General features: G+C 44.5%; 1 protein-coding gene across 1 annotated transcript; it reads right to left on the bottom strand.

Moving 5' to 3' along the window:
* Nucleotides 1–1,670: 1,670 nt before the first annotated feature.
* Nucleotides 1,671–5,427, bottom strand: LOC123170640 (uncharacterized). The gene is made up of 3 exons (XM_044588465.1): nucleotides 5,192–5,427; nucleotides 2,646–4,626; nucleotides 1,671–2,425 (listed from the first exon to the last, which is right to left on the bottom strand). The coding sequence occupies exons 1-3, from the start codon at nucleotides 5,425–5,427 to the stop codon at nucleotides 1,805–1,807; spliced, it is 2,838 nt and encodes a 945-aa protein (XP_044444400.1). The 3' UTR covers nucleotides 1,671–1,804.
* Between the last annotated feature and the right edge of the window lie 22,377 nt (nucleotides 5,428–27,804).

Genomic DNA, 27,804 nt, shown 5'->3' with positions numbered 1-27,804 from the left:
CGGTGCCTCTCGATTGTCTATGTTGGTGTTGGTCTCCGGGTGGGAGAAATCCTTGGCGGCTCGTCCGCCACCGGCGTGGCTGCACCCGTGGGCGTTGCCGGACCTTCTTGAGGGGCGTCGGTGATACCCCTTCCCATCTACCAACCACGTACCGGGGAAAACCCTAGGACCTGTCCGGGCAGCGGCGTCACCATCGCATTCCTTCCCGAAGGTGTTGCTTGGTCCTCTAGACTTCGGAGTGCTAGGCGTGCGGTGGTACTTCTCCGGAGGGTGCGGCGGATATCGGCCATCTTCACTTAGTTGAGCTGCCGGCGTCGGCATTTGTTTCTTTTTCTTTCTCTCGTTTTTTCTTTTGGGCTTGTTTGTGCTGCGGCCCCAGCGAGCTGGTTGTATCGGTTGGTTGTTGCTTTATAATATAAAGCGGCTGGAAACCCTTTTTCTTAAACTCTAATATATTGTCCAGAGCCAAGACACCAGGATTCCCCTCCACACAATCGGTTGCCGGAGCAACAAGCAGAGGGGAGGCAAATATACCATCTCGCCGGCGGAGATTAATGGGAGGAAGGAAAGTTTGGTCCTACTCACCCTGCGAAAGATGAAAGCACAAATTCAATTTACCACGTGAAAATTTTCTAAGAATATTAAAGTGACATTTCAATGAAATTGTTTTTTTAATTAAATACATACTCATCTAAGAAGAAGAAAAAAATGTGTCAACGGTGGTGGCAGTGGCTAGCTGATTTGGCTCACTCCATGAGATTGCCCTTTTTCAACTTCCAAAAAAATTGATTGCCTTGGCGAAAAAAAGTGTTAGTTGTGTTCCTTAAGAGATCTGAGTCGATCCAAATTTCAATTTTTATCTGTTTTTTTAAGCAATTACTGTATCTTTTTGGTCTGGTCAAACTATATCTTAGAACATTTTTTCCCCTAAAGTAAAAACTATCTCGTGTCTGTTTTGGGCCTTGGGAGGAATGGATTTTATTCAGGGCCCAAAGGCTCTGCCTCTGAAATTTCTTCCTCTGGCCGGCACACGCCGTTCCCAGTCTAGGTCGCCGCCTCCACTCCGACACCGCCGCCGGCTCCCCTTCCGGCGAAGCCGTTCCCATCTCGCGCCGCCGACGCCTCCTCCCCACCCCAGGTGCCTCCGCCTCCCCGACGCTTATTCTGCAGACCCTGCCCGCACTTTATTGGAGCATAGATAGATTTGCACAGTACCTGCATACCCTGTTCTGGATGAATTTAGAATACCACCATGTGTTTATTGAAGCATATATGAGATAGAGGCATGGGTGGAATAGAATCATTGCACACAAATTAACTTTCGTACACGAGATGAAGTTAGAATGGTTTTGGAGTTCACTCAGATACTACTGATATGAAAACTTTGTTCAATCCCCACTTCACCTGTGTTAATTTAAATGGCACTTATAAGCTGCATTTGATGCCACATTCCGTTGCCTTTGCAAATTAGTACTGCTAAAAATTTGTTCAATCCCCACTTCACCTGTGTTTATTCTCAAAGATAATTAACTTAACTCAGCCCCTGCCTTGTGATTACCATTTGGATTATCTACATCTTGGGTATGTCGCAACTCCTGCACAACCCAAACATTGGAACAAGTAAATATCCAACACGCATACTTTTGGACAGTAATTTCCACCACCTGAAAATCAAAGTAAGGAAGCATGGTAGTAGAATACGTCACAGTACAGTACAGGTGAATGAACCGATGCTATCCCTATCTCAAAATAAAAATCTGAAGCAAATCTGTTGCCAATAATATATCTTGTTTGCAAAAGAGGGCTAGCTAGTTGCCACTGTTTCTGAGCCTTGGCCCTTAATTTCTCTGTGGAGTTGCAGTGCTTGTTTCATGAGGGAATCGAGGGTCTCTGCAGTGTCACGCATAGTCTTGCTCATCCTGTTGGCAAATAACATGCAGCCCTCGAGATCCAGCATGGTCTCCGAAACGCTCGACAGCGAGCCCATGAGGCTCTCCAGAACAGCTAGCTTGCCAGCGGCACCGTGGCTCTTGAGTTTCTTCATTGCTGCTATCACCATCCTAGTGGTAAGTTTCATCGCTGTGAGGCTTTCCGCGGTCAGGAGATCCCTGTTTAACTGTACCATCTTCGTAGCAAGGCTGATCGCGACGCATTCTCCGGGATCTCTAGCTCGATCTCTTCCTTCTCCCTGCGAAATTGAGTCGAGATCAAGGTCTAGTTTGTCACATGCTGTCACACAGAGGGATAGCAGAGCAACATGCAGCTTGTGGTGTTTCTTCTGCCTGGGACGGGAAGAAGTACTGTTGTTCTTCTTCTTAACGTTGTCCTCAGTGACTTGGCTTTCGACATCACCACCTGATCTCGTAGATTCGGGAATTCCTTCTTCCCCTGTTGACTCACAACCAAGTAGTATTTCTTCGAGCACCTGCAGCAGTAGTGACAACAGTGTATATATTACAATATAAATATTGAGAGCATTTGCAACTACTTCAAAGTTACAAATCAAACACAAAGTTGGGAAAGGGAAATGAATGAATGAGTGGATGAGCGAATTGTTAGAGAATTCGCTTGGCTGTAAATATGTCGAGGAATGAAAAGAAAGAGAGAAATAACAGAGATGAGGGAAGAAAAGAGTAGGTACATACCTTTGGCATCACTCCCATCATGGCATTCTTGAGTGTACTAACAGATTCAACATTCTCAGCATAATGGATACATAGATGCTCCAGAATTTCTGCTGCACTTTTTCTGCATGTGTCATCGTCCCCCACTAGTATTTTGGTGAGACCACGGACAAACCCATCATTCTCCTCCTTGGGGATGAGGGGGGCAATGCTTTTTCTGCCAAGAAACAACACAACCAGTGCTTTAACCGTAGTCTCTCTGATGGAGTCACTGCTATCAACATTAACGAAGATTCCTAAGAGCATCTTAGTGAGATTTACTCTGTCTGCAGTTTCTTCCATGCATAGTTGCACGAGGATCTGCATGGCCTTCATCTGCAGTTCTCCTCCTTTACATTCTTCACAGGTAACAATTGTTTTCATGGTGGTGATTGCTTCCTTATCCTCTGACATCTGTTGAAGCAGGTCTGTCGCAGTTTCTCTCTTCGCAGTCAGAATCAGCCGAAGCATCACCGCCAATGATCTCTCTACTACCTTAGCGGACCAATCACTATGACCTGCGTGGTGCACTAGGTCGTAGCTAACAGGCGCCATGATCTTTGAGACAGGATATTTGGCTTTGCTTATGATTGCACAGTTGTCCTCGCTGCCTGCGAGGCTCCATAGGATATTCAGGCCAATTAGAACCAGCTCTTTGTAGCCATGGAGCATCTTAGATGATGATGACCGGTCGATCCTCCTGTCTGAATCTGAATCTGACTCTGAATCTGATTCTGATTCCGACTCTGAGTACTCTAACTCTGACTCCAGTGTCGAAGTGTGGATGCTGCTGTCTTGTCCCTGATCATGACCATTGTTTGCTTTTGACGGCGGCGGAGTCCTTGTAGTGTCTCTGTTTGTGTTCGGTGCGGAGGAGGATGACGATGATGATCGATATGGCTGGAGTCGGTAGTATTCTTCTAAGCAGTTGAGCAGTGAAGATATGCATTGGATCCCTCGTGGGAACTGGACCAACCGGATACCGCTGGCAACGTGCTCTACTATCCTCGCGGCAGCCTCCCTCATCCGTTTGTCAAATGGGCGCCTCGAATCCAGCGTATGAAGCAGTTTCTGGAGAATGTGTGTGGAGGCTGCGGACCCGATCAGCCGCCTTATCATCCTGCGCTGCACCGCGATGATCTCCTCATCTGTTTGCTGATTCTGCTGCCTCTTCTTCCTCCACTCACCCCTCTTCTTCCTCATCTCCTCCCTCTTCTTTTTCCTCTGCTCCTTATTCTTCATATCCTTTTCCGACAAGGATGATGGTTGATGCTGTTTTTCTTCTGCCCTTGCCGTCAAATCAGGAGCTTTGATCTCGTTTGGATGCTTCCGGGTGAGTAGTCTGTCCAGTATCAGCGCCCCAGAAAGGCAGCTACGGGGCGACTTGGACTCCATGAGCTCGATAGCATATGTGATAAGGTTTCGTTCTCTGGCGGATAATATCTTCTTGGAGTATCCCTTCCTGATCTCATCCAAGTAGCATGAAACTGCATGGCCACCATCTTGGAAGCCGTATGCTCGGCTCACTTTCTTCACTATCCTCTCCCTCGAGAGGAACAGGGCGATTCTATAGACAAACAAGGCACCTTGGGCTAGACACAGGACATACAGGATATTGTGTGCCGGGTCCATGTTTGCTCTGCCCTCTGCCGTGTCGCCGTAATGGTCATCTCTTATTAGACCGAGTATCGAAATCAAAGTGGTGATCAACAGTCCAAATAGCAAGAGACACATCACAGAAGCAATGCAGAAGCTCAACACCACACTGTGAACCAGCGCCAGAGCCCATCTCGCCGCCACAAGTAGTGCCAGCACAGCTCGTTTGATGCCTCGCGGCTCCAGGTGATGGTTGCACGCGTTATCGCCCAGCTGCCAGCTGCGTGTCAGCAGGTTTTTCACTGCCTTCAAGCTCGACAATAGGTCAGCAGCAGATCTTATCCTTTCAAGGAATGAGGCGTTTATCCTGTTGTATGTTCCAAGTTAGCACATCGTCTTAATTACGCGAGTGACGAGAAACAAACTAAGGACACGAAAGAATACCATTGGTGATATACTATGTTGTTTGTCTCTGTCTTTATGGTTTGCATTTCTCTAATTTGGTGGATCCAGATGAACAGACTAATTAACCACTCAATCCAGTGCACCTATATGCCGATGATTTTGTTGGAACACAAAACAGAAAACTTGAAGCTCCTATTGGAAACTTTGGAGCAACTATCGGGGTCCAAAAAACTGTTTTTCCTGAAGTGGCATCTCATGTTTTTTTTTACCCGGCATCTTATGTTTTGGAGATGTGCAGGCCGTGGAGCACTACACACTGCTCCGATGTCGACTATGGCACAGAGGACAATCATGGGCTCACTACAACTATGGCCTTCATGCTGGCGCATTCGCATATTCATATGTTTGTTGGTGAACAGAGAACAGATTAGGACTAACCAGTAACCACTAACTCAACTCTGATGGAATAATATAAGCAGGTAATTAACTGAAGGGCATGGGAAGGAGGAAGATATAGGAGCACTAACCAGAGCAGCTCTATGAGGGTGATCAGCGTCAGCCTCCCGAAATCCACCTTGTCGATCATGGAGACGAAGCCGCCGAGGAGCACCACTGTGGCCCACATGACCACCAGGTAGCCGACCCCTCTGATGGCGTCGAAGACATACACGACGAGCACGGCGTAGCCATTGATGATCCTCACCTCCTTCCACTGGGAGTCGTACCTCTGCCGACCCATCAACATCACCCACATCGATGCCATGCCGGTATCTGCTCTCTCGCCCCGTCGTAAGCTCAACTTGCACTGTTACACACACTAGGCTCAACAATAAACTGCACACTTAGGATATGTTTGTCTATGCCGGAAACGAGGTTGGATCTTGACCAGCAACTACTAGCAAACAAGGCTGCTCAGTGGTGAGCGCGCCGACCAAGCCCTTCCTAGGTTTTGCTTGCTCTCAGATGGAGTAGTATACTGCAAACTGCTCTGGGCTCTGGCCTCACTCCTCGGTCCTGCTTAACAAATTACAGGCACCACCCCTCCTCTCATCTTGCAAACAAATGATCGTCACCATTCATTCGTCATCACCAATGAAATGCCGCATGCACGCTGGACGAATCTAGCTATATTTAACTCGAATACACTAGTGAAAATTGGGTACAAAAGTACGGACACATGATATCACGTGACTCATCAGATAAGCGCGTATCCTTTTTGAAAAATAATAATGTCTTTTACGGCCTCGCAAAATGAGCCACCTGTCTTTTTCCTTGCAACACGGTGAATTTTACAGGCAGCAGATCCTGCGCAAAGTTTAGTGCTTTTATAAAATAATAGAAAGAAGAAATTTGTGCATGAGATTCAGACATGAATATTCCTGGATTGCTGGATTAGTATTGGACTGCCAATAGACTAGCTACTATGCATTTTTGTTCTGAAAGTAAAGAAGTTTTGTGCTTGTTTTTGTATGGTTTTGATCATTTGTTTTGAGTTTTGTTTATTAGGTAGCTTCTCATTTTGTAGTTGTCATCGGATGATATATTTATTTACAGCACACGGCTCCTATATTATTGCTAAAGTTAATGGTCACAGACACAGTTAACTCATGAAATACGATGATACCAGTACTATATTTATCTATGGCAAAAACGAGGTTGGATCTTCACCAACAATTAACAAGCTTCAAGCTTGGACGACCGGCCGTTGCTAGTTAATTTCAACAGGCAGCTTTGTTCAGCTAACTGCGTGCCAACCAAGCTCCTAGGTTTCTCTGCTTTCTTTTTGTCAACATGTACTAGTATAATACATGTGTGTCCAGATGGTTTTTTGCGCGCTTTTTTAGGCATCACATATGCAGATGCCCTCGCAAATAAAGATTCCTCGGAGAAATGATAGTTGAGTCAGGAATTCATTTTATTGGTTTAGAGGAAACCATGAAGCATGAATTCTCTAAACTGGCTCATAAATAAATCTGGGCCTAAAAATTATACCTGGTACTAACACTTAGCTGTTATGGTAGATCTGGAGGTTTGTATCTAGGATTTCATGTTTGTACATTTGATGTTCTTTAGACCTAATGTGGTGTTCATTATATAAGGATGCTGGTGAGTGGGAAAATCTCTAAAATACCAATGGCATCTAGTAGCTATTTATGGTCCAGCTCAGTTTGATGGGAAGGAACAAATCTTAGGCGAGTATGCTAACCTATCCAGCTCACGTAAGAATCGCACGGAGGGGATTTAATATCTTCAGGAAAAGCGGTGAAAAAACCAAACCATGTACTTTGCCTAAGCAGAACCATATTTACTGGATTAAAGGATATTTAATGGATTAAAGGAACTGACTTACATGGCAGATAATTTACATGGGCTAATAAAATGGATGATCCTACATATGAAAAATTGGATAATGTTAAGTGTCCTTTGACTCAGATTTAGCATATCCATTAGCTACAGTCACATGTATCATTGATGCAATTCATACATTCTCGTTGGGAGGTTCTTGACCTCGTCTGGCTTGACCAAAGGTTGGCCGCGGACATATTTTCGTTTTATTTCCTTCTCTCTAAGCGGAGACATGGGCTCGATCTCGAGAAGTTGTCCAACACTGATATTGAGCATTTTAGCCTGGCTTATATGCTACTCGGTTATTACCAGATTGTTCAGCTGGGGAACGGTTTGCCCATAATAATATAGGGCGCGCGTACTCTCATGTGTTGTTGGCACAACAAGCGGGGGATCGATTGCGCCGCCTGTTCTCCTAGCTGGGGAACAGTTTTCCCGCATTTTTTCCTAGCTGCTTGTTGTCTCGAGCTCGAGCTCGCTTCCTTTCCTGATTTGGCGCTCATAGTCTGAGTCAACAGGCTTGGGAGCTGGTGGTCTAGCCATACGAATGAAGTGGTCAATCTTTTCCTCAGGCACTTTCTTCTTTGGCGGCGGTGCCGGTTTCGGTCCAAAATGGGCGTCCAGTTGGGCCCGCACTATGGTTGTGTTTCGTTCCTCGGTCATGTCGTAAGGCCTCTGAGGAAGAGGAGCGAGGCTTGGACCATATTTATATTGCTTGCCTCCGCCTGTACTACTACCTCGACTCGTACCGCTACGCACCATAGCTGCGGCGGCTCTCTTTTGCGATTGCTGAGGCGGCGGAGACGGCTGACGTGGCTGAGTTGGAGCAGGAGTCTGCTCACGCATTGGTGGACTTGGAGGAGCGGGAGTCTGCTGACACGGTGGCGGACTTCGAGGAGGAGTCGGCTCACGCGTTCGTGGACTTGGAGGAGCAGGAGACTGCTGACACGGTGGCGGACTTCGAGGAGGAGTCGGCTCACGCGTTCGTGGACTTGGAGGAGCGGAAGTCTGCTGACTCGGTGGCGGACTTCGTGGACGAGTCGGCTGACGCGGTGTCGGTGGTCTTCGAAAGATGATGCAATCCTTTCTCCATATGATGATACGATGTATGGCGTCTCCCAGTGTGTGCTCATCGTCACCTCTAGGAATGTCAAGCTCTAGCCCCGAATATTGGTCCACCACCTCATCAACCAAGACACGAGCATAGCCCGCTGGAATCGCGTTGCAATGGAAGGTTGCTTCGGGGGGATTTGTAAAAGCAACGGCGTCCGCCACCTTTCATGGATATGTTCTTCATTTTGAAGTGTAGCTCATAGTTAGTGTTCTCTATGATGTCATCCACAGGGTATCTATCCAGCAGTGTATCGCCCGGGGCGGAACCAACGCTGCTTCTCAGCATGGATGGGACGGTGCTATCCAATGCTGGACGATCATCCGCTAGCTGCCGCCGCTGCTGAGACCCCCTTTCCTGGCTAAGTGAGTCGATCTGCTGCTGCCGCTGGAATTTGAGTGCCAAGTCCGCGTGCCTTGCTTCTAGGCCTTTAAGGCGTTCTACGTCCTGCTTCCTCTGCTCCTCCTCCAGCTTCCTCTTATATAAATATACCTCGCCGATAGTCTTTGTTATTTCAAGATCAACATTGTCTGTGTCATCATAAACATTGTCTGCGTCATCATAATCATAATCATAGTTCATGACTTCATCAGCTCGGTCGTCGAGATCGAATATCTTATCATCACCCTCCCCGGTGTTGTTCAGATATTGGGAGCCGTCATCTGCTTCATTCAGATCATCTGGCCTGCGAGGGCTGCGTATGATCTCGAACAGGGCCTCTTCTCCCTCTCTGCCGGTATTGTTCGCCATAGCTTTTATTTAACTAATCCAGAAGAAATATAAAACAATTTAGTATTCAAATTACAATGCATGGATGCAATCAATAACGAAAAACTGAATCATATAATACATAATATGCATCGTCTCGAATAATATATAATCTCGAATACATCGTCTCGAATAATATATAATCTCGAATACATCGTCTCGAATAATATATAATCTCAAATACATCGTCTCAAATCATCACTGGCTAGGTAGCTAATAAAGATCGAATACTACAGAAGAATCTAGGCCACTCGCGGTTCCTGGGGCGCGGGCGGTGGACACCCAAAGAGAAGGAATCATCACAGGATCATATCTCCGGTCATCTGCCCAAAGAACCTGCCAGGTATTGGAGAACCTGACGTCCATATCAGCCATCTAGCGATGGACGTGCTCGTCCTCCTCCCTGACACGGCGACGCACCACCTCCGGCGGGGCCGGCTCCCTCTGCACCGAATGTGGCCCACGTGAACGACACCAAAGGAGATCAGGGTCGACGACGAGACCCGGGTTCCTCACCAAGCGGCGAGCCCCTGAAGGTAGCACCTCCCAGTGCCAGCCCGGCGGAGCCCAGTCCCGGACATGGGTCCTCTGAAGCAGGACGTCGTCGCGAACGGGTCGACGGCGAGGATGCGGGCCGGGCATCATCGAGAAAAAACACTATACGCCGCAAAAGTAACATTTTTTAAATTATTGGATTGTGACTTATATGCAAATTCTAAATTTCTATAACTAAAATTATAAGAAACTAAAAACTAACATTTCTATAACATTTCTATAACAATTTGAAATTAATCTAATTCATCTAGCTAAAACTAACATTTCTAAAATTTCTAACATTTCTATAACATTTCTATAACAATTTGAAATTAATCTAATTCATCTAGCTAAAACTAACATTTCTAAAATTTCTAACATTTCTATATACTATTTGACATTAATCTAATCTAATTAATTAATTCATCTAAAACATTTGTATAAAAAACAGAAAAACAGAAAACAGAATCGTGTTTGTGTGTGTGTGCGTGTGTGTGTGTGTGGGTGGGTGGGTGCGTGTGTGTGTGCGCGCGCACGTGCGCGTGCGCACCTACGGCGCCGGTGGCGCACCGGCTTCGATTGGAGGGAGGAGAGGGACCGGGGGGAGAGGCTCACAGCGCGGGCGACGGCGAGGCGACGGCGACGGCGAGGCGACGGGACGGCGAGGCAGAGGGGACGGCGATGGGGACGGCGGCGACGGCGACGGACGGCGACGGGGACGCCGACGAGGGGCGGCGGCGACGGGGCAGAGGAGAAGAAGCGGAGGGAGACCGAACTGACGATTTTTTTGAAGGGTTTTCTTATATAGAACACCCCTTTAGTACTAGTTGGAGCCACCAACCGGTACTAAAGGTCTGTTTTGGCCAGGCGAAGCGGCAGGAAGCGCACCCCCTTTAGTACCGGGTGGTGGCACCAACCGGTACTAAAGACCCCCTCTTTAGTACCGGTTGGAGCCACGACCCGGTACTAAAGGGGGTGCGCTGGCGCAGGTGCGGTGCGACAAGTTTAGTCCCACCTCGCTAGCCGAGGGGCGTCCGCACTGGTTTATAAGCCCCAGTGCGGTAGCTCTCTCGAGCTCCTCTCCAAAGCAGGCCTACTGGGCCTACCTGATCCGTGCTGCCCTGTGGGCCTACTGGGCCTTTGCGGGCCTGCATCCTGGCCCAACAACACGTTGGGTTTCTAGTCGTATGCAGGCCGCTCTGGCCCAGTAGGCGGGCTTTTTTATTTTCTTATTTTTTTGCTTTATTTATTTTTGTTTTATTTATTTTTGAGTTGTTTTTTTGCTGTATTTAGAGTTTCTTTGTGAATATTTTTGCTTTAGGTACAAAAAATTACAAACTTTCTGTTAGTGCCGGTAGTTTTCAAATTTGAATAGTTTAAATTTTGAATTATTTGAAATCTGTGTGAATCACTAGTTTATGAATAACTTAACTTTGAAAATAGATTTTTCAGTGATTCTTTTTTCTTATGTTTAAATCTTCATCATTTAACTGGATGCTCGGGTCAATATTCACTGTGAATGGAGCAATTTCATCAAACTTTTCATAATCTTGTGACATGTCTGTCTTGTCATCCACTCCCACGATGTTTCTCTTCCCAGAAAGAACTATGGGGCGCTTTGGCTCATCGTATGATGCATTCGCTTCCTTATCTTTTCTTTTTCTCGGCTTGGTAGCTAGACATGTCATATTGACCCATTTGCACCGAAACAAAGGGACCTTCAAACCACGTCCATAGTCAAGTTCCCATATGTCCTCTATGTAACCATAATATGTTTCCTTTCCCGTCTTGGTTGTTGCATCAAAGCGGACACCACTATTTTGGTTGGTGCTTTTTTTATCTTGGGCGATCGTGTAAAATATATTACCATTTATCTCGTACCCTTTGAAAGTCATTATATTCGAAGATGGTAACTGGGACAACGAGTATAGGTCATCTTCAATAGAGGCGTCATGCATGGTACGTGTCTGCAACCAGCCGGCGAAACTCCTGGTTTGTTCACGTGTAATCCAGTCATCAGACCGCTCCGGGTGTTTGGAGCGTAGAAAATTCTTGTGTTCGTCCATATACAGAGCCACCTAGGCGGAATTCTATAGAACTATGTAGTGTGCTTCAGTAGAATGTCCGTCCATACATATTATTTGATTCGCTCCTAGCGTGCCTTTTTCATCCAGTCTGCCCTTATGCCGCGATTCAGGAACACCAATCGGCTTAAGGTCAGGAATAAAGTCAATACAAAACTCAATGACCTCCTCATTTTCATGGCCCTTGGAGATGCTTCCTTCTGGCCTAGCACGGTTATGAACATATTTCTTTAAGACTCCCATGAACCTCTCAAAGGGGAACATATTGTATAGAAATACAGGACCCAAAACATTAATCTCTTCAAGTAGGTGAACTAGAACGTGCGTCATGATGTTGAAGAATGATGGTGGGAACACCAACTCAAAACTGACAAGACATTGCACCAAATCATTCTCTAACTTTGGTATGATTTCTGGATCGATTACCTTCTGAGAGATTGCATTGAGGAATGCACATAGCTTCACAATGGCTAATCAAACGTTATCCACTAGAAGCCCCCTCAATGCAACCGGAAGCAGTTGCGTCATAATCATGTGGAAGTCATGAGAATTTAGGTTCTGAAACTTTTTCTCTGCCATGTTTATTATTTCCTTTATATTCGACGAGAAGCCAGACGGTACCTTAATACTGAGCAGACATTCAAAGAAGATTTCCTTCTATTCTTTGGTTAGAGCGTAGCTGGCATGACCCTGATGTATGCCGTCTTTTCCGTGCATACGTTGCTGGTCCTCCCGTTCCTCAGGTGTATCTTTTGTCTTCCCATACACGCCCAAGAAGCCAAGCAGAGTCACGCAAAGATTCTTCGTCACGTGCATCATGTCGATTGCGGAGCGGATCTCTATGTCTTTCCAATAGGGCAGGTCCCAGAATATAGATTTCTTCTTCCACATGGGTGCACGTCCGTCAGTGTCATTCGGAACAGGTTGTCCGCCACGACCCATTCTAAAGACTACCTTCAAATCCTTGACCATATCATGTACATCAGCACCAGTACGGTGGCGAGGCTTCCTCCGGTGATCCGCCTCACCTTTGAAATGCTTGCCTTTCATTCTTACGGGATGCCTGCTCGAAAGAAATCGACGATGTCCCAGGTACACATTCTTCCTACAATTGTTCAAATATTATATACTGTCGGTATCATCCAAACAGTGCGTGCATGCGCGGTATCCCTTGTTTGTCTGTCCTGAAAGGTTACTGAGAGCAGGCCAATCATTGATGGTCACGAACAGCAACGCCTTTAGGTCAAATTCTTCCTGTCCGTGATCATCCCACGCACGTACACCTTTTCCATTCCATGGTTGTAAGAGTTCTTCAACCAATGGCCTTAGGTACACATCAATGTCGTTGTCGGGTTGCTTAGGGCCTTGGATGAGCACTAGCATCATAATGAACTTCCGCTTCATGCACAACCAAGGAGGAAGGTTATACAAACATAGAGTCACAGGCCAGGTGCTATGGTTGCTGCTCTGCTCCCCAAAAGGATTAATGCCATCTGCGCTTAGACCAAACCATACGTTCCTTGCGTCACCTGCAAACTCCTCCCTGTACTTTCTGTCAATTTTTCTCCACTGCGACCCGTCAGCGGGTACTCTCAACTTTCCGTCTTTCTTACGGTCTTCTCTGTGCCATCGCATCGCCTTGGCATGTTCTTTGTTTTGGAACAAACGTTTCAACCGTGGTATTATAGGAGCATACCACATCACCTTGGCAGGAATCTTCTTCCTGGGGCGCTCGCCCTCGACATCACCAGGGTCATCACGGCTGATCTTATAGCGCAATGCACTGCATACCGGGCAAGCGTTTAAATCCTCGTACTCACCGCGGTAGAGGATGCAGTCACTAGGGCATGCATGTATCTTCTGCACCTCTAACCCTAGAGGGCAGACAACCTTCTTTGCTTCATACGTACTCTCGGGCAATTCATTGTCCTTTGGAAGCATATTCTTTATCATTACCAGCAACTTTCCAAATCCCTTGTCAGATACACCATTCTCTGCCTTCCATTGCAGCAATTCTAGTGTGGTGCCCAACTTTTTCTTGTCAGCTTCGCAATTCGGGTACAACAATTTCTTGTGATCCTCTAACATGCGCTGCAACTTCTTCTTCTCCAAATCACTTGCGCAGTTTCTCTTTACATCGGCAATGGCCCGACCTAGATCATCAGCGGGCTCATCTGATGCCTCTTCTTCAGCTTCTTCCCGCATTGCCGGCTCAGCTTCTTCCCTCATTGTTGTATCATTGTATTCAGGGAACCCATGGCCAAGATAGATGTCGTCGTCCTCTTCTTCTTCATTGTCTTCCATCATAACCCCTCTTTCTCCTTGCTTGGTCCAAACATTATAGTGGGGCATGAAACCGGACTCAAACAGGTGGACGTGAATGGTTCTTGACGTAGAGTAATTGTGATCATTCTTACACTAGCACATGGACAAGGCATAAAACCATCCGCCCGCTTGTTTGACTCAGCCGCAAGTAGAAAAGTATGCACGCTATTAATGAACTCGGGAGAGCATCGGTCATCATACATCCATTGTCGTCTCATCTTCATTACACAACACCGAAAAGACCAAATTAATACAAGTTCATACATGAAGTTCATACATATATATAGTTCATACAACACTTAGATGCAACAAACAAATAACTCTCTAGCTAAAGCATTTAAATGCAACAACAAATGCGATCAAGATCGCAACTAAGGTAACAATTGATCCAACAACATAATGATACCAAGCCTCGCTATCAATGGCATATTTTCTAATCTTTGTAATCTTCAAGGGCATTTTCTCCATCTTGATCTTGTGATCATCGACGACATCGGCAACATGCAACTCCAATTCCATCTTCTCCCCCTCAATTCTTTTCAATTTTTCTTTCAAATACTCGTTTTCTCTTTCAACTAAATTTAACCTCTCGACAATAGGGTCGGTTGGAATTTCCAGTTCACATACCTCCTAGAGAAAAATATCTATGTCAACTTGATGGGCATAATTTTTCATAAACACGAAATGCAACAACTAGTTTTAAAAGAGAATATACCACATCCGAATCATAACAAGGACGAGGGCCGACGGGGACGGATATCAAAACCATGGCACTATGTATAACAAACAATGTACGGGTAAGATAATTATACGAGTAACTATATATATATATATATCCAAATCACACAAACATCAATTTGGTAATGTAAAACATTCATGAACAAGAGGCTCACCGCAAGGTGGTGCCGGCGACGGGACGGTGCGGGCGATCGACGGTGGTTACGACGGAGATTTAGAAGGCACTAAGTAAACCTCACCTACATATGCAAACTAAGTGTTATTTTTGACCTTAAATTGCATATAAATCAAATAATAGCACATATAATTCCTCCCAAATTACTAAACTCACAAATTAATAACTATACAAAGCATTGCAAGAGCTAATCTAGCAATGAGAGATGAAAGGACAAAGTTGCTAAGCTTTGTGATCATTTGAATGGATGGGGGCCTTCAAATGTTGACAAATTTTGGATAAAATGTGTGATGAGCTCGAGAGGAAGAGGGGAAGAACAAAGAGGAGAGGGGAAAGGGGAAGAACAGAGCGAGCTCGGGTGGACGAAGGGTTTATGTAGGACGACCTTTAGTACCGGTTCGTGACACAAACCGGTACTAAAGGTGCTGGAGGGCCCCCAGACTGACAACATCCTGCCACCACTCACTTTAGTACCGGTTCGTGGCACGAACCGGTGCTAAAGGTTCGCCACGAACCGGTACTAATGAGAGCGGCCGGCTAGCCGTTGAAACCGGCACTAATTGACACATTAGTGCAGGCTCAAAACCAAACTGGCACTAATGTGCTTCACATTTGACCCTTTTTCTACTAGTGGAAAAGAGAATAAAAACCAACATCACAAACTTATAGACGGGCCAGCGACCCACAACCCTCGACATAATGCAAGGCTCCAAATCTAGGGAGCTTAGTACGTCATTATATTACCCAAATATTAACGCTCACACGTGTGGCGAGACAACATGGTCCAAACGCATCCATTACCATTCATTTTGCCACGTCAAAACAGATGACATCAGCGGGAATCTTTTTGTTTACAGCTTAAAAATGTTTTATCTCCTAATTAAAAAATCCAACTAAAAATTTGTTTTCAACATTAAATCCGTCTCGACGAGATCTTTAAAACTAGATCCCATGTTGATATGCTTCGACGAATTTTTTTTGCCGTGATGTTTATACTGTAGTTGCCATTGTGTTTACACTAAAGTTGGCATGTGGCAATTTTAGTTTATAGATCATGGCAATTTTAGTATTTAATCATGGCAATTCGAGTACATTAACCATGGAAATTATTTTTTGTATGAACGATGGCAATTTTAAGTGCATGTATCATGGCAATTTAGTTTATGGTTCATGGCAAGTCTAATTTCTTAATTTTCATTTTATAATATGTCAAAATTTACTTTTAAAGGTAGAAGAAAAAATAGTTGAAACATGTCATGGCAACTTCAGTGTAAACACCATGACAATTCATGTGCAATAGACATGGCAACTTGTAACCACAAAAAAAATGTCGTCGAAACATATTGATATGAGATCTACTTTCGAAGATCTCGTCGCGATGGATTTAATGGTGAAAACGGATGTTTAATCGGATTTTTCATTTAAGAGATAAAACATTTTTAAAACTGGAAATCCAAAAAGATTTCAACATGCATGCATGCGGTGATGTGACGTAATCTGTGTGTTGTAAGGCGTGTGGGTGGGTGTTGCTCCTACCACACGTGTGGGCTTTATCAGCGTCCTTATATTAATAGATGCAAATTTGAAATGCCAGTTCGTGCTACTCAGCTTGCCGTCGTCGTCACTTGAGGACGACCATACAGCAGCTCGACTCGTCATTGGGTCTTTGGCGCTCACAACCGGCCTCCGCCGTAGTTGCTCCATCTTTGGTGCTAACCTCACCGCTGCTCGAGATCGGAGTCACTCACCGCTGGTGGCAGGTCGCTTACGGTAACAACGCTAAAGTATCTTGCTGACTGATCCGATTTTAGGAACAGTGCTATAGTACCATGATAAATGCACCATCCAGATCGGCGCTTATTTGACAGAAGTAAAAAATTTGTGCATGGTAGGTAGAATTTAGACTCTAGTGGCTTGGTTAACCCTTCAGCCAACTAGCCAACTCTTCCACTCTTGGTAGTTGGTTGGATTGAAGAAAGTCCAGCTATTTGAGTGATTGATCCAGAAAAGCACTTCACGCGGAAACCATCCCTAAATTATTGGGAGAGCCTAAAAAACACTTACAAGGTTTTTCTAGGGGAGGCCGTTGGAGATGCTTAAATAATAAGTTAATAACTTTGTACCTCATGTCACCGTGCGGTACTTTGCAATTTGTCTGGTTGAATTACATTGTATCGCTGCTAAAACTTGGTTCTATTTAATCACATGAGACAACTGGGAATCACATGGGCGCAACAATTTAGGCAAGCCAAACACGATTGGATGTACTGGCATGTCAACCCAGTGATGAAATATATGGCTACTCGAGTGATAAGTTCTGTGGGAGGACACCATCGAGAGTGAATTGTACTGACTCGATAACATAGCCTCGCGTTGTGTTTGCCCGGAAAGTAAAAGAAGTCGCCATTATGAAGGTACATACTAGCTTCATCGTTTTTCTAAGAACCATGCTGCTAAGAGTGCCCCCGACTCAAATTCCCAATACATCTCATCCCTTTGTGATCGTCTGTGCTATTCACTCTGCTCATCATTGTTGCTCTCCTCCCACACTTTGACATTCTCCTCTCTAGGAACTAAATTTGATCCTCCTGCATAGGGGAAGAAGCTAGTTATTTTATAGGATGCCAGCTAGTGATCAATGTTACATGTGGCCTTGATATCTTCATTGCTTCACCAAACATCACATGCCAATTGTTGAGGTCTTTTATTTCCACAATGAATGGTTCAGTTGTTGGCATTTGTAGCACTCGTAGCATATCTAAACATGAGCAGCCATAAAATGGAATGCTGCTACCAAACCACATGTTTATATACTTCTTATTAACAGTTTGTTTTTAATCCGGTTTAGTTAACTCCAAGACTTATCTACATCAAGAGGAACTGTGAACTTTTTTATGATTTATCCAACATCATTTTTTTTATTTTAAGAAGTGTTCATGGATTATTGAATGCTTAAAACGCCATAGTTGTCCTCAGTTTTATGTGTATGCACGCCAATACACTGCACATACCGTATAACTCTGGTGTACATGATACATTTTCTCACAAAAATACACTACTAGGGAAAACCTTATACACAGCATCTTAGCAGTAGCGCTGGACAAAAAAGTGCGCTACTGCTACTTAGTAGTAACATGCTTAAATAAACCGCGCTACTGCTACTACTTTAGCAGTAGCGCGTTCTAGGAAAACGCGCTGCTGCTATGTTTGTACCAGGCGCAGATGGCTAGCCCCACTTAGCAGTAGCGCGTATCAGAAACGCGCTACTACTTACTTACTTTATCCTCACCACGCCCCGACCCTCTCACTCACTCTCCCTCTCACTCACTCTCGCCCACGCCGAACCCGTCGTCCGCCGCCGCCGCCGCGCTGCTCCTCCACCGAGGTACTCCCTGCGTCCCTCCTCCTCCCTCCTCCCTCCTCCTCCGGCCGCCCTCCTCCCACCGCCCCTCCCTCCTCCTCCTCCGGCCGCCCCCTCCTTCCTCCTCCTCCGGCCGCCCCCTACCCCTCCACCCCCCGCCCCCTCCCTCCTCCTCCTCCAGCCGCCCCCTCCCTCCTCCGATCCCACCGGCCTCCTCCCCCTCCTCCTCTCTCCTTCCTCCTCCCTTCCCCTCCTCCCTCCATCTCTTTTTTTTGTTTTTCACTGTAGTTTTTTTACTATTGTATAATGTATTTTTTTTACTGTTTTAGTAAGTGTTTAAACTAATTAGTAAGTAAATTAATAAACTAGTTGAACTAGTTTAGTTTTAGTAAGAACTAGTTGAATTAATAGAACTAATGTATTTTTAGTAAGATAATTAATATGACTAGTTGAACTAGTTTATTTTTAGAAAGAACTAGTTTATTTCTATTTATAGTAAGTTTATATTTAGTAAGAACTAGTTGAATTAATAGAACTAGTTGAACATGTCACATTTGTTGTTATTTTTTTAGTTTAAGCAATTATTCCTGCATCGACGTCGACGATGCCTATCCCGCATCCTCGTCGTCGATACCCGTCGTTCGCTAGAGTTTTAGTTGTATTAGTGATGTTATATGTATGATACTATTCGGGATGTATTAGTGATAACTTATAGGGTTTTTGTTTTTGCAGAAATGAAGGAGCCCCTCCACCATCCCCGCCGTCGTCCCCGTCACCAAACCCCTCCGACCTCGAGGTGAGACCAGCCAAATCTCCATGTCAATATGAGTCCTATAAGATATGATGTAGATAAAAACATATATATCTTGTGTTGCTCAAATAGGATATGTGGTTGCCCAAGTGGCCGGTCATGTTCAGGTTACACCTCTGAGTGGCCTATGTTTTGCCAGAGTGTTGATTAATTTCCGTTCCGGCAAATTTCAGGTGCTCGATATGTCCTTTTTTAGCAAAGGTCATGCCGGATTTTTCCGTGAATTCTGACATGACTTGTGCTAGAATATGTAGGAAATATCGAGTGGCCTGGATCCCGACTGTTGTCAGAGAGGAATCAGTGAGGGAGAGTCTCCACCATATATATATGAGAGGACGAAGAATCCCGATTGTTGTCGTGGGGGTCGTTTCTCCTTCTTCTCCTTCTGCTAGACCTTTGTTATGCACTAGGGGAAGGAGGAGTAACGACCATCACCGACGGTCGTAAATGTCAGAGAGGAATCAGTGAGGGGGAGTCTCTGCCATATATGAGAGGACGAAGAATCCCGACTGTTGTTGTGGGGGTAGCTTCTCCTTCATTCCTGTGTGCTAGACAATTTGGTGTAATGCACTCGGGAATGAAAGGAGGAGCTACCATCACTGACGGTCGAATATATACACCACGTGAGCTGAGAGTTTTTAAGAAAAAGACTCGACTGACCGATAGTCAACCCGTGATGAATAATAATGATCTAATTTAGGTTTTTTAGTACATATATTTAATTGTACAAGTTTAATCTTTGAATTATGAACGTAGGAAATGTCGTCATCGGACGACGAAAGTCTCCCGGGGGAGTGCAGCTGGTGCCACGACGATCGAGGTCTGTGCGACAGGCCTCACCTGGACGAAGATCGGCGCTTCAGCATTAAGCTCGAGGAGACGTTCAATGTTGAAATGGTACGCAACGACGACAAGTTTTTTTTGTAATTAAGCATGACTTCAACTATTTCAACGTGTAATTTTCATCTTTTACAATTCGAGTAGCTTATCCCATGCCATGCAAGACGCTATGTCTTGGAGAGGATGGATTTTGAAGACCATGAAAATTTCGAAACAAAGAAAATTCACCTAAGGACTCATGATGGTATGGATTTTGAAGTAAATCTGTATAATTCTAAGAGCGTAACCCATTTTGGTTGCAAAAATTGGGAAGCACTTTGCAAGATGTATGGTTTTTATAAGGGTATGCTTGTCACCATGGATCTTGGTGATCCTGACATCGACCAAGACAATATGGACATTTGGGTCCTTGTTGATACGCTTCCAGTTCTACCGCTATGTGAGTTTGTCAAACATAGTTATTAACTAATTTATATTGTTCATTTCAAAATAGTTGACAGCTTATTTCCATTGACAGCTTATTTTCATTCTTCAAACAATGTCCGGAACATGCTAGACAGAACGTACTACACCGATGGCTCTGAGTTAACTTATCAGGAGAAAAATCATCTGGTCGCATTTTGTTAATGATGATGACATCCGTGCATCTTTTGCATACATTCTTTTAAAACTTAACTACATTGCTAACTACGAAGTTATTACTATGTTTTTCATCAGAAAATCCCGAATGATTGTGTGCCTCATCTAATGTATCAGAATGGTCACCTTGATGTTTTGAACATACGGCCAGGTCATCCTACGAATCTCACCTGTCCATATCAGATTTCTAAAAGAAGTGGAGACATGAAAATTAAAGGATGGAAAAAAATGTATGAACAGTCGTAAGGAGGTTCTTGGAAGCAACATTGTGCGAAAGGCAAGAATTGGAGACAAGATAATCTCCATTCTCCATAATGGAGAGTCAGGGGCTATCTTGTTTTATGCTATTTTACCTAAGATAATATAGTAGGTCCTAAGAGAATGTAGTAGGTCCTATGAGGTACAATATGTTTATGAGAGTTGATGATGATGAGTAGTTGTGATTATGTCTAGTGACCAATGATGTCTCATTGATGAAAACGATGATCATGAGGAGGTGTTATATGACAATGATGTATTATGATGATAAGTTGTTAATGATATGATGATGATGATGATGATGATATATTATATCATTGGGTGAAAGAACCGCGGATTAGTTTCAAGTGAATGTCCATCCACTTGAAACTAGTCCACGGTTCTTTCTCCCAGTGGTGTAATAACTCATTATGATGTAAAATCATTCTCTAAATTGCTGCGGTATGAAAATTTGTATAAAGGTGTATGAATACAACAAGAAATAAAAAAGAAATACGGAATAATAGTAGTAGCGTGTGCTAGGAGAAACGCTACTACTAATTACCAGTAGCGCTCATAGTACAAAGCGCTTCTACTAAGTCGATATAGCAGTAGCGTGGTCCAACCCACGCTACTGCTAACCTTTAGCTGTAGCGCCTTACTAGTAGCGCTGCACCCCGCACTACTGATGCGCTTTAAACACGCGCTGCTGATAGGGCTTTCCCTAGTAGTGATAGTTCCTGGGACAAAACCACTCATGGTATAAATAACCAAAAACGATATGTCTGCAATCTCCATTTTATGCAAAAATCAATCGAACTAAATAGCCTCAACTGCCAGAAGAGTGAAACTATTTGTTTGTCTAGAAAATAATGGGTTGGAGGGGCTACCTACTGCGTGGGCTTCATTTACCGGGCCGGCTTATACTAATCAGTCTCAAGCTCGATAAAATACAACACTTGCCCATTCTCTGCACAGTAGCACCACCATAAACCTATCCCGACCGAGTGAACCTGACTGGGAAAGTGAGGGACCAAGACTGGCGGCCGGGGAGACCATGAGGCGCGTGTGACGTATGTTTCGTTTATGCCCCAACTATCTCTACCAAAAATAAAGCATAGCCAATGTAAGAGCATGAACAAAAGTTTGGTGTGTTAGTAGTACGTTTTTTGGAAAGATGGTTGGGCCTCAACTTGGCTTGTAGACAATTGATAACATGGCAAACATCAGCAACTTAGGTAGTAAATTAGAAGTTATATGAGGAGCCCGTAAATCATCATGAGCAAACATTCAGCAAAAGATAATAAGAAACTTGAGAGTGAAGCAACAAGTATAAGCGTTTGGCTGGGTGAAGCAGCAGGTACAAGCTAGCTCGATCGAGTGATCCGGTCCAAGTACACGAGCTAGCTAATTGATTTTCTTGCTCACATAACACACATGACTGGATTAGCCATGCTTTTAACCGGTCATGACGACGAGGTAAACTGGGACATGATTGGATGCACTAGCATGTCACCCGAATAATGAAATTCCCACTCGAGCGATGAATTCTATAGCTAAGTGTCCTCTAGACGGAATCACACCGACTTGACAACATAACGCAATGATGTGTTTGCCCCAAAAGTCAAAAGAGTCACAACTGTTCTGATACGTACTAGCTTCATTGTTTGTCTAAGAAATATGCTTTTATAGGTTCCCCCGACTCAAATTCCCAATACATCTCATCCCCTCTGACTGTCTGCGCCGTTCACCTACACATCGTTACTACTGCTCTTCCACACCTCCACATTATCCTCCCTAGAAACTAAATATGATGCTGCTACATAGGGGACGAAGCTAGTTATTTATAGGAAGTCAGCGAGCGATCAATGGTGTGTGTGTCCTCGATATCATCATTGCTTCACCAAACACCACATCCAAACTGGCGTGATCATTTAATTCCACAACAAATGGTGTAGTTTTTGACATTTGTAGCACTAATTGCATATCTAAACATGAGCAGTCATACAATGCAATGTTGCTAGCAAACCACATGTATGTACTGCTCATTAAGAATTTGTTTTGATCCGTCTGAGTTACATTTTTTACCTGCGGTTAATTACCTTTTCTGGAATAACAGTTCAATTAGCTTGATCTCAAAGACTTATCTACATCAAGAGAGACTGAGACTTCTTTATGATTTATTACACGTCATAATTTTCTTTTAAGAAGTATTTACTCATAGGTTGTTGAGTGCTTAAAACACATGGGTGTGCTCGGTTTTATGCATATGCATGCTAATACCTCGCCTACCCAGGCCTTTTGGACACCCGCCTGCTCGGCTGCCCTGCCGCGCCAAACCTTCTCACTACCTGGCCCTTCTAGCTAGCTGGTTCCTCAGCATTCATGAGCAATCTGCCAGAATGCCCTCTTGCCTGTCCTTCCATACTTCTTTGGCCGTTCAGTATAAGGCCGTTGTGTGGTTTCTGGCTCACGTCAGCGGCTGACGACATGCCTGACCGGCCATTTCCCTGCTTTCGGTTGCTTCCTTCTTGCTCGGCTCTTGGTCATGACGTCACCCATGCCCTTCTTTCGTCGGCCAGGACAACCCAATGACCGGGTCGATAGAAAGGACGACCACCCCTGCACAATAGATTCGGGCAAACCATGAAGTCCAGCTCGTGGGAGGATGAAATAGAATAACGTCCTATTAGCCAACTGCGAGGCACTTTCTTGTAATCGATGACCCTGGCCGGCTAGTGCTACTTCGAGTGCCAGCCTAGCTTCCTATCGTCACGAGTGTTAGACAGATACACATGGACATGGTAGGGCTGAGTAGCCGGGTATAGTGAAAGTCATGCAACACTATGGTGAAGCTCGTGGACTACAATGCCATATGGCTCGATCAGTCGCGTCTAGGTTCCTTCTGCCCCTGAGCTCGCGTCCCATCATGGGAGGAAACCCGCTTGTGAGAGAGAAGACAACATCGCCCGTCTCATTCAACCCGAGTCAATGGACGTGTGATTGGGCAGGTAGCATACATGTTGTTGTAGGCTTCCTGCTAAGACGGCTGAAGCAAAAGACCTTGGCACGAGCAAGAGGTTACAGCGGTGTGTGTGCCACTTTCCCCAGCTATTTATATTGATAGATGACCCGTTGCGCTATTGGCACAAAGACCAACCACAACCTAAAGGTAAGTGAACTATCTGAGGTCCTATGTTGTTGCTTGGCTATTTAATGTCACTGGCCAATTTATCCGGTCTCTACGATGCCAGACCCGGCAATGCGATCAGGTAGGCACATCCTATTTGTTTCGCCTTCCCCAGACACTCTTATCCCAGACTCGGCACGAGTTGCCCCGGGCTGGAAACCGTGGCAGGGTAGGCCATTGATGTGCAACGTGTGGATTTGCCGTCGGGCCACAACTTTCAACCTGGTGCATGATGTGCGATGTCGTTTACCCAGCTCATCTAGCCCCGGAAAATAATTTTTCACTCAACGGCACAATGGACCTCCTTTTCTGTCGACCCGGGTGGCCAGCGAAAGAAGGCCACGGGCAATGATCAATATTATTTGTCTTTGGTAAATATCACCTGCACACCATTCACGATAAACATCCTTCCTTTGGTAAAGTTGGTTCAGCGTGCCTAAACGGCTCTGCACGGGTTGTGCTAGACCCCAATTTCTTTTGAATACAGTACAGACGCAAGCGTTCATATACACACGCATACACTCACCTATGGACACACACACGCACACTGTATCCCTATGAGCACCTCCGAGAGACTAAGCCGACACATCATTCTGGGATTTTACGAAGCCACCGTAGGCGCCTCGTAGTCGCCGGAAAGGCTCCTCCCACTGAACGGGAATCGCCGGAAATCCTGAAACAAATCCAAGATAAATGCGAGCACCAGGACTTGAACCCTGGTGAGCCGGGGATACCACTGTCCTCCTAACTATCCAACCAAACATGGGTGGACAAACTCAACCCAGACCCGAACAAACCGAGAAGTAGCCTCCTAATGGCCTCCCAACAGGCAACCGATATCACATCAAACATGGTCAGACCCAGACCGGAAAGCAACAACACCACCCGGCAACAGAGCAGCAGACGTGCCCAGCATAATTCAAACCAACGCACACAAAAAGCCAAACAAAGAACAACATTTAACTCACAATCATTAAAGGATAGTACACCCCCAAGTTCGTAGAGTAAACCACGGAGAAATTTTATGATGTCTGGCTTTTGAGATATCAGCACAAAAGCATAACTGTCAAAGTCGCCCTTGAGCCTATCATATACCACGTTGGCAAGTGTAGTTTTGTGTATAGACCTCCAAATCCCACAATCGATGCCACCTTCAATTGCTTTTCCCTGTCTATGAGCCAACAAAAATTGCAGGGTGTCTATGAGCCAATTGATAAGCTCATTGTTGGTCCTTCCATACCAACAAGGTTAGCTACATTTTCATATCGTGTCGCAACTCGTGGGTCAATGGCTACATCACTTGACGCTGGAATATCAAGTTTGTACCTTTGGTGTCCTGCACTTGTCTCAAGCACAAGTGACTTGATCTCATTGATCCGTCCGGCAATTTGGTGGTGGGCTCTCAACTTTTTAGGGATTCGCGCAGTCTTCCTTCCAAAACCATCGGTTTCACTTTTTGCCCCAACGCAACACATGAAGTCATCGATGATTTCCTCAATGCCATATGACATCTCCCTCACTTGGTCTCTCCACCCTTTGGTTTGCTTGTCTAGCTCATCCAAATCTGAAAGTCTCTCAAGGGCATCCTTCATGCTGGTAAGATCCTCACTAATGAACATACCTCCTTCCGCAAGTTTATGAGCTTGGTGAACTCGTCCCCCATGAGGGTGGCCAGCATACCCAGGAGTTGTCTCATCACTCCAGTAGAAGCACTCACCATTAAGCCGGCCATCTATTACTGACCAACCTTTTACCTTGGGGCCCAGTTAGGCTTGTAAGGTGCCTGTAATGTGGGCATTACATACGTCATAGCTTCGAGTTAGATAGAATGTTGGAATGGAAGAATATAAGAACATAAAAAGTAAATCGTTTAGATACTAATTCTACTGCTCATTCAGTAGAGAGCATTCTTTCCTATGATTTCGCAGCAAAAATGTAGGGAGGAAAAACTGAGGTTGGAGAGAGACATGTACCTGAAAGTTGGAGCATGTGCTTGGAGTCGACCGAAAAATCTTCACTTTGCAGCCATTATCAAAGCATGCAGCCCACTGCATTCAGCCTAAGGCCATGCACCAGCCTCGTTGAATTCCGCTTGAGTGCGTGCAGATCTCTATCCCTCCACCAAAAGAAATCCTGCAAATGTGTGCAACAATCTATATCGATCTATCTATCTATCTATCTATCTATATCTATCTATCTATACCTATATATATATATATATATATATATATATATATATATATATATATATATATATATATATATATATATATATATATGCTAATTTGTGACTCCCTAAAAATTACCACGTTAATCAGTAATTAGGAGCCGTTAATCTCGTGGGACCGAATTATTACGGTGTAGATCAATCTATAAAATCCTATGAAAAACAAACACTCAAGGTCCATAATAAAATTACAAGTAAAAAAACTCCTAGGTAAAGCGTACAAGTCAGGTCCATAATAAAATTACAAGTAAAAAAACTCCTAGGTAAAGCGTACAAGTCCAGGCCTCTTTTCACGTTTGTAACCGTACTCAATCTCAATTTCTATCTAAATCTATCTACAGCTCTACGGCCTCTCCTAGATAAAAATAAACACATCAATCTAGAGCTCAATCGTACTACTCCAGGTCTCTTTCTAACTATAATCCACGATCTATTCCTTCTCTTATTAAATAAAGCCAATTCTTTCCCCTTCCATGGAAAAATAATCCATCGTTTCTCTTTTCCAATGGAAAAAAATATGTCATCTCTTTGAAGCCGAATCAAGCAGGGTTGGGACGACGCAGCCGAGTGCTTTTTGGGAATACGCACGTACGCTGCTAGCTAGATTACTTCCTAGCCGGTCGGTGTTGGGAGGAGAGACGAACCTATACGGCAGAATACATGCACACTGGAGCACACAGCCAAGTGTCATCCGGCAATACGCATGTATGAGGCTAGCTCGATTATTTCCTAGCCAATACGTGTTGGAAGGAGATGAAAATATACAGCAGAATACGTGCACGTAGAGAAGCTAGCAAGTTGCTGGACCGATTTCGCCGGGAGACGCAGGTATGCATTGCAAACTCCTTTGATACGGTCTGGAAAACACACACACACACACACACGAGGACACAAATTCTTCGTCATGGACGTGCTTGATTGCATATGTGTGTGGCCATGTATGGCAGGAAATAATGCGGATGATTTGACGAACTGTGAGCATCTTGACAATGGAAAGTACTCATCTACGAAAGCTAATTAGACCTGCTTCACCAATGATAAAAAAATATTATTGCTGAAGTGCATTGCATGGTTCAGCTTCTTTTGCTTGCTATCTACATGACGGTGGTTACATTTTGAACTTCACAAGTTTATTGTGATCAGCGTCCCATTAGTGGATACCCTTAATCTTGCTGCTGGCCCAACTGGAGGTTTGTTTTATAGCACCAGTGTTTTCATATTTGGAGTAAAACACATTACGTTAGCATTACATCTTCTGTTTTTTTTTTTTTGCTTTTAAACCATAGTGCGTGCACATGTATCATGTGTAAATAATTTGAGTTATTTGCTTCTAGCTTATGTGTAAAGGCACAATTTGCAGGGAACTGTGTCACAGGTATGTGCAATTATCACTTCATTAGGAGATGGTTCTAAACTCAATTATCTGTTGATATATTTTTTTTGTACCACTATTAGTTTCTGAACTGGGACATGGTGAAGTTTGTTTTGTTTTGACGGCAGTAAGTCACACCTAATTCCGTAGCGAGCACTTGGTTCCCTCCTTTGTTTTGATCCTACATCACATGAATTATGTTAATCTCTTATGCCATTCTTATTGTCATTAGGAATAACATGATTGATATTATTTTAAGGTGGGTTTGCCAATTTAGCCGATCTGAAATGGTACACATGAACCCATAAGTTGCATGCACCTCTTTAGCATAGGAAGCGTGATATAGAACTCTAATGTTGTGACAATAGAGTTCTCAACCTAC

Source organism: Triticum aestivum, chromosome 7D, assembly GCF_018294505.1.
Source record: "Triticum aestivum cultivar Chinese Spring chromosome 7D, IWGSC CS RefSeq v2.1, whole genome shotgun sequence".
Classification (NCBI taxonomy): domain Eukaryota; kingdom Viridiplantae; phylum Streptophyta; class Magnoliopsida; order Poales; family Poaceae; genus Triticum; species Triticum aestivum.
Note: the sequence above shows the minus strand (reverse complement) of the source record. Positions and strands in the feature narration are given on the sequence as shown.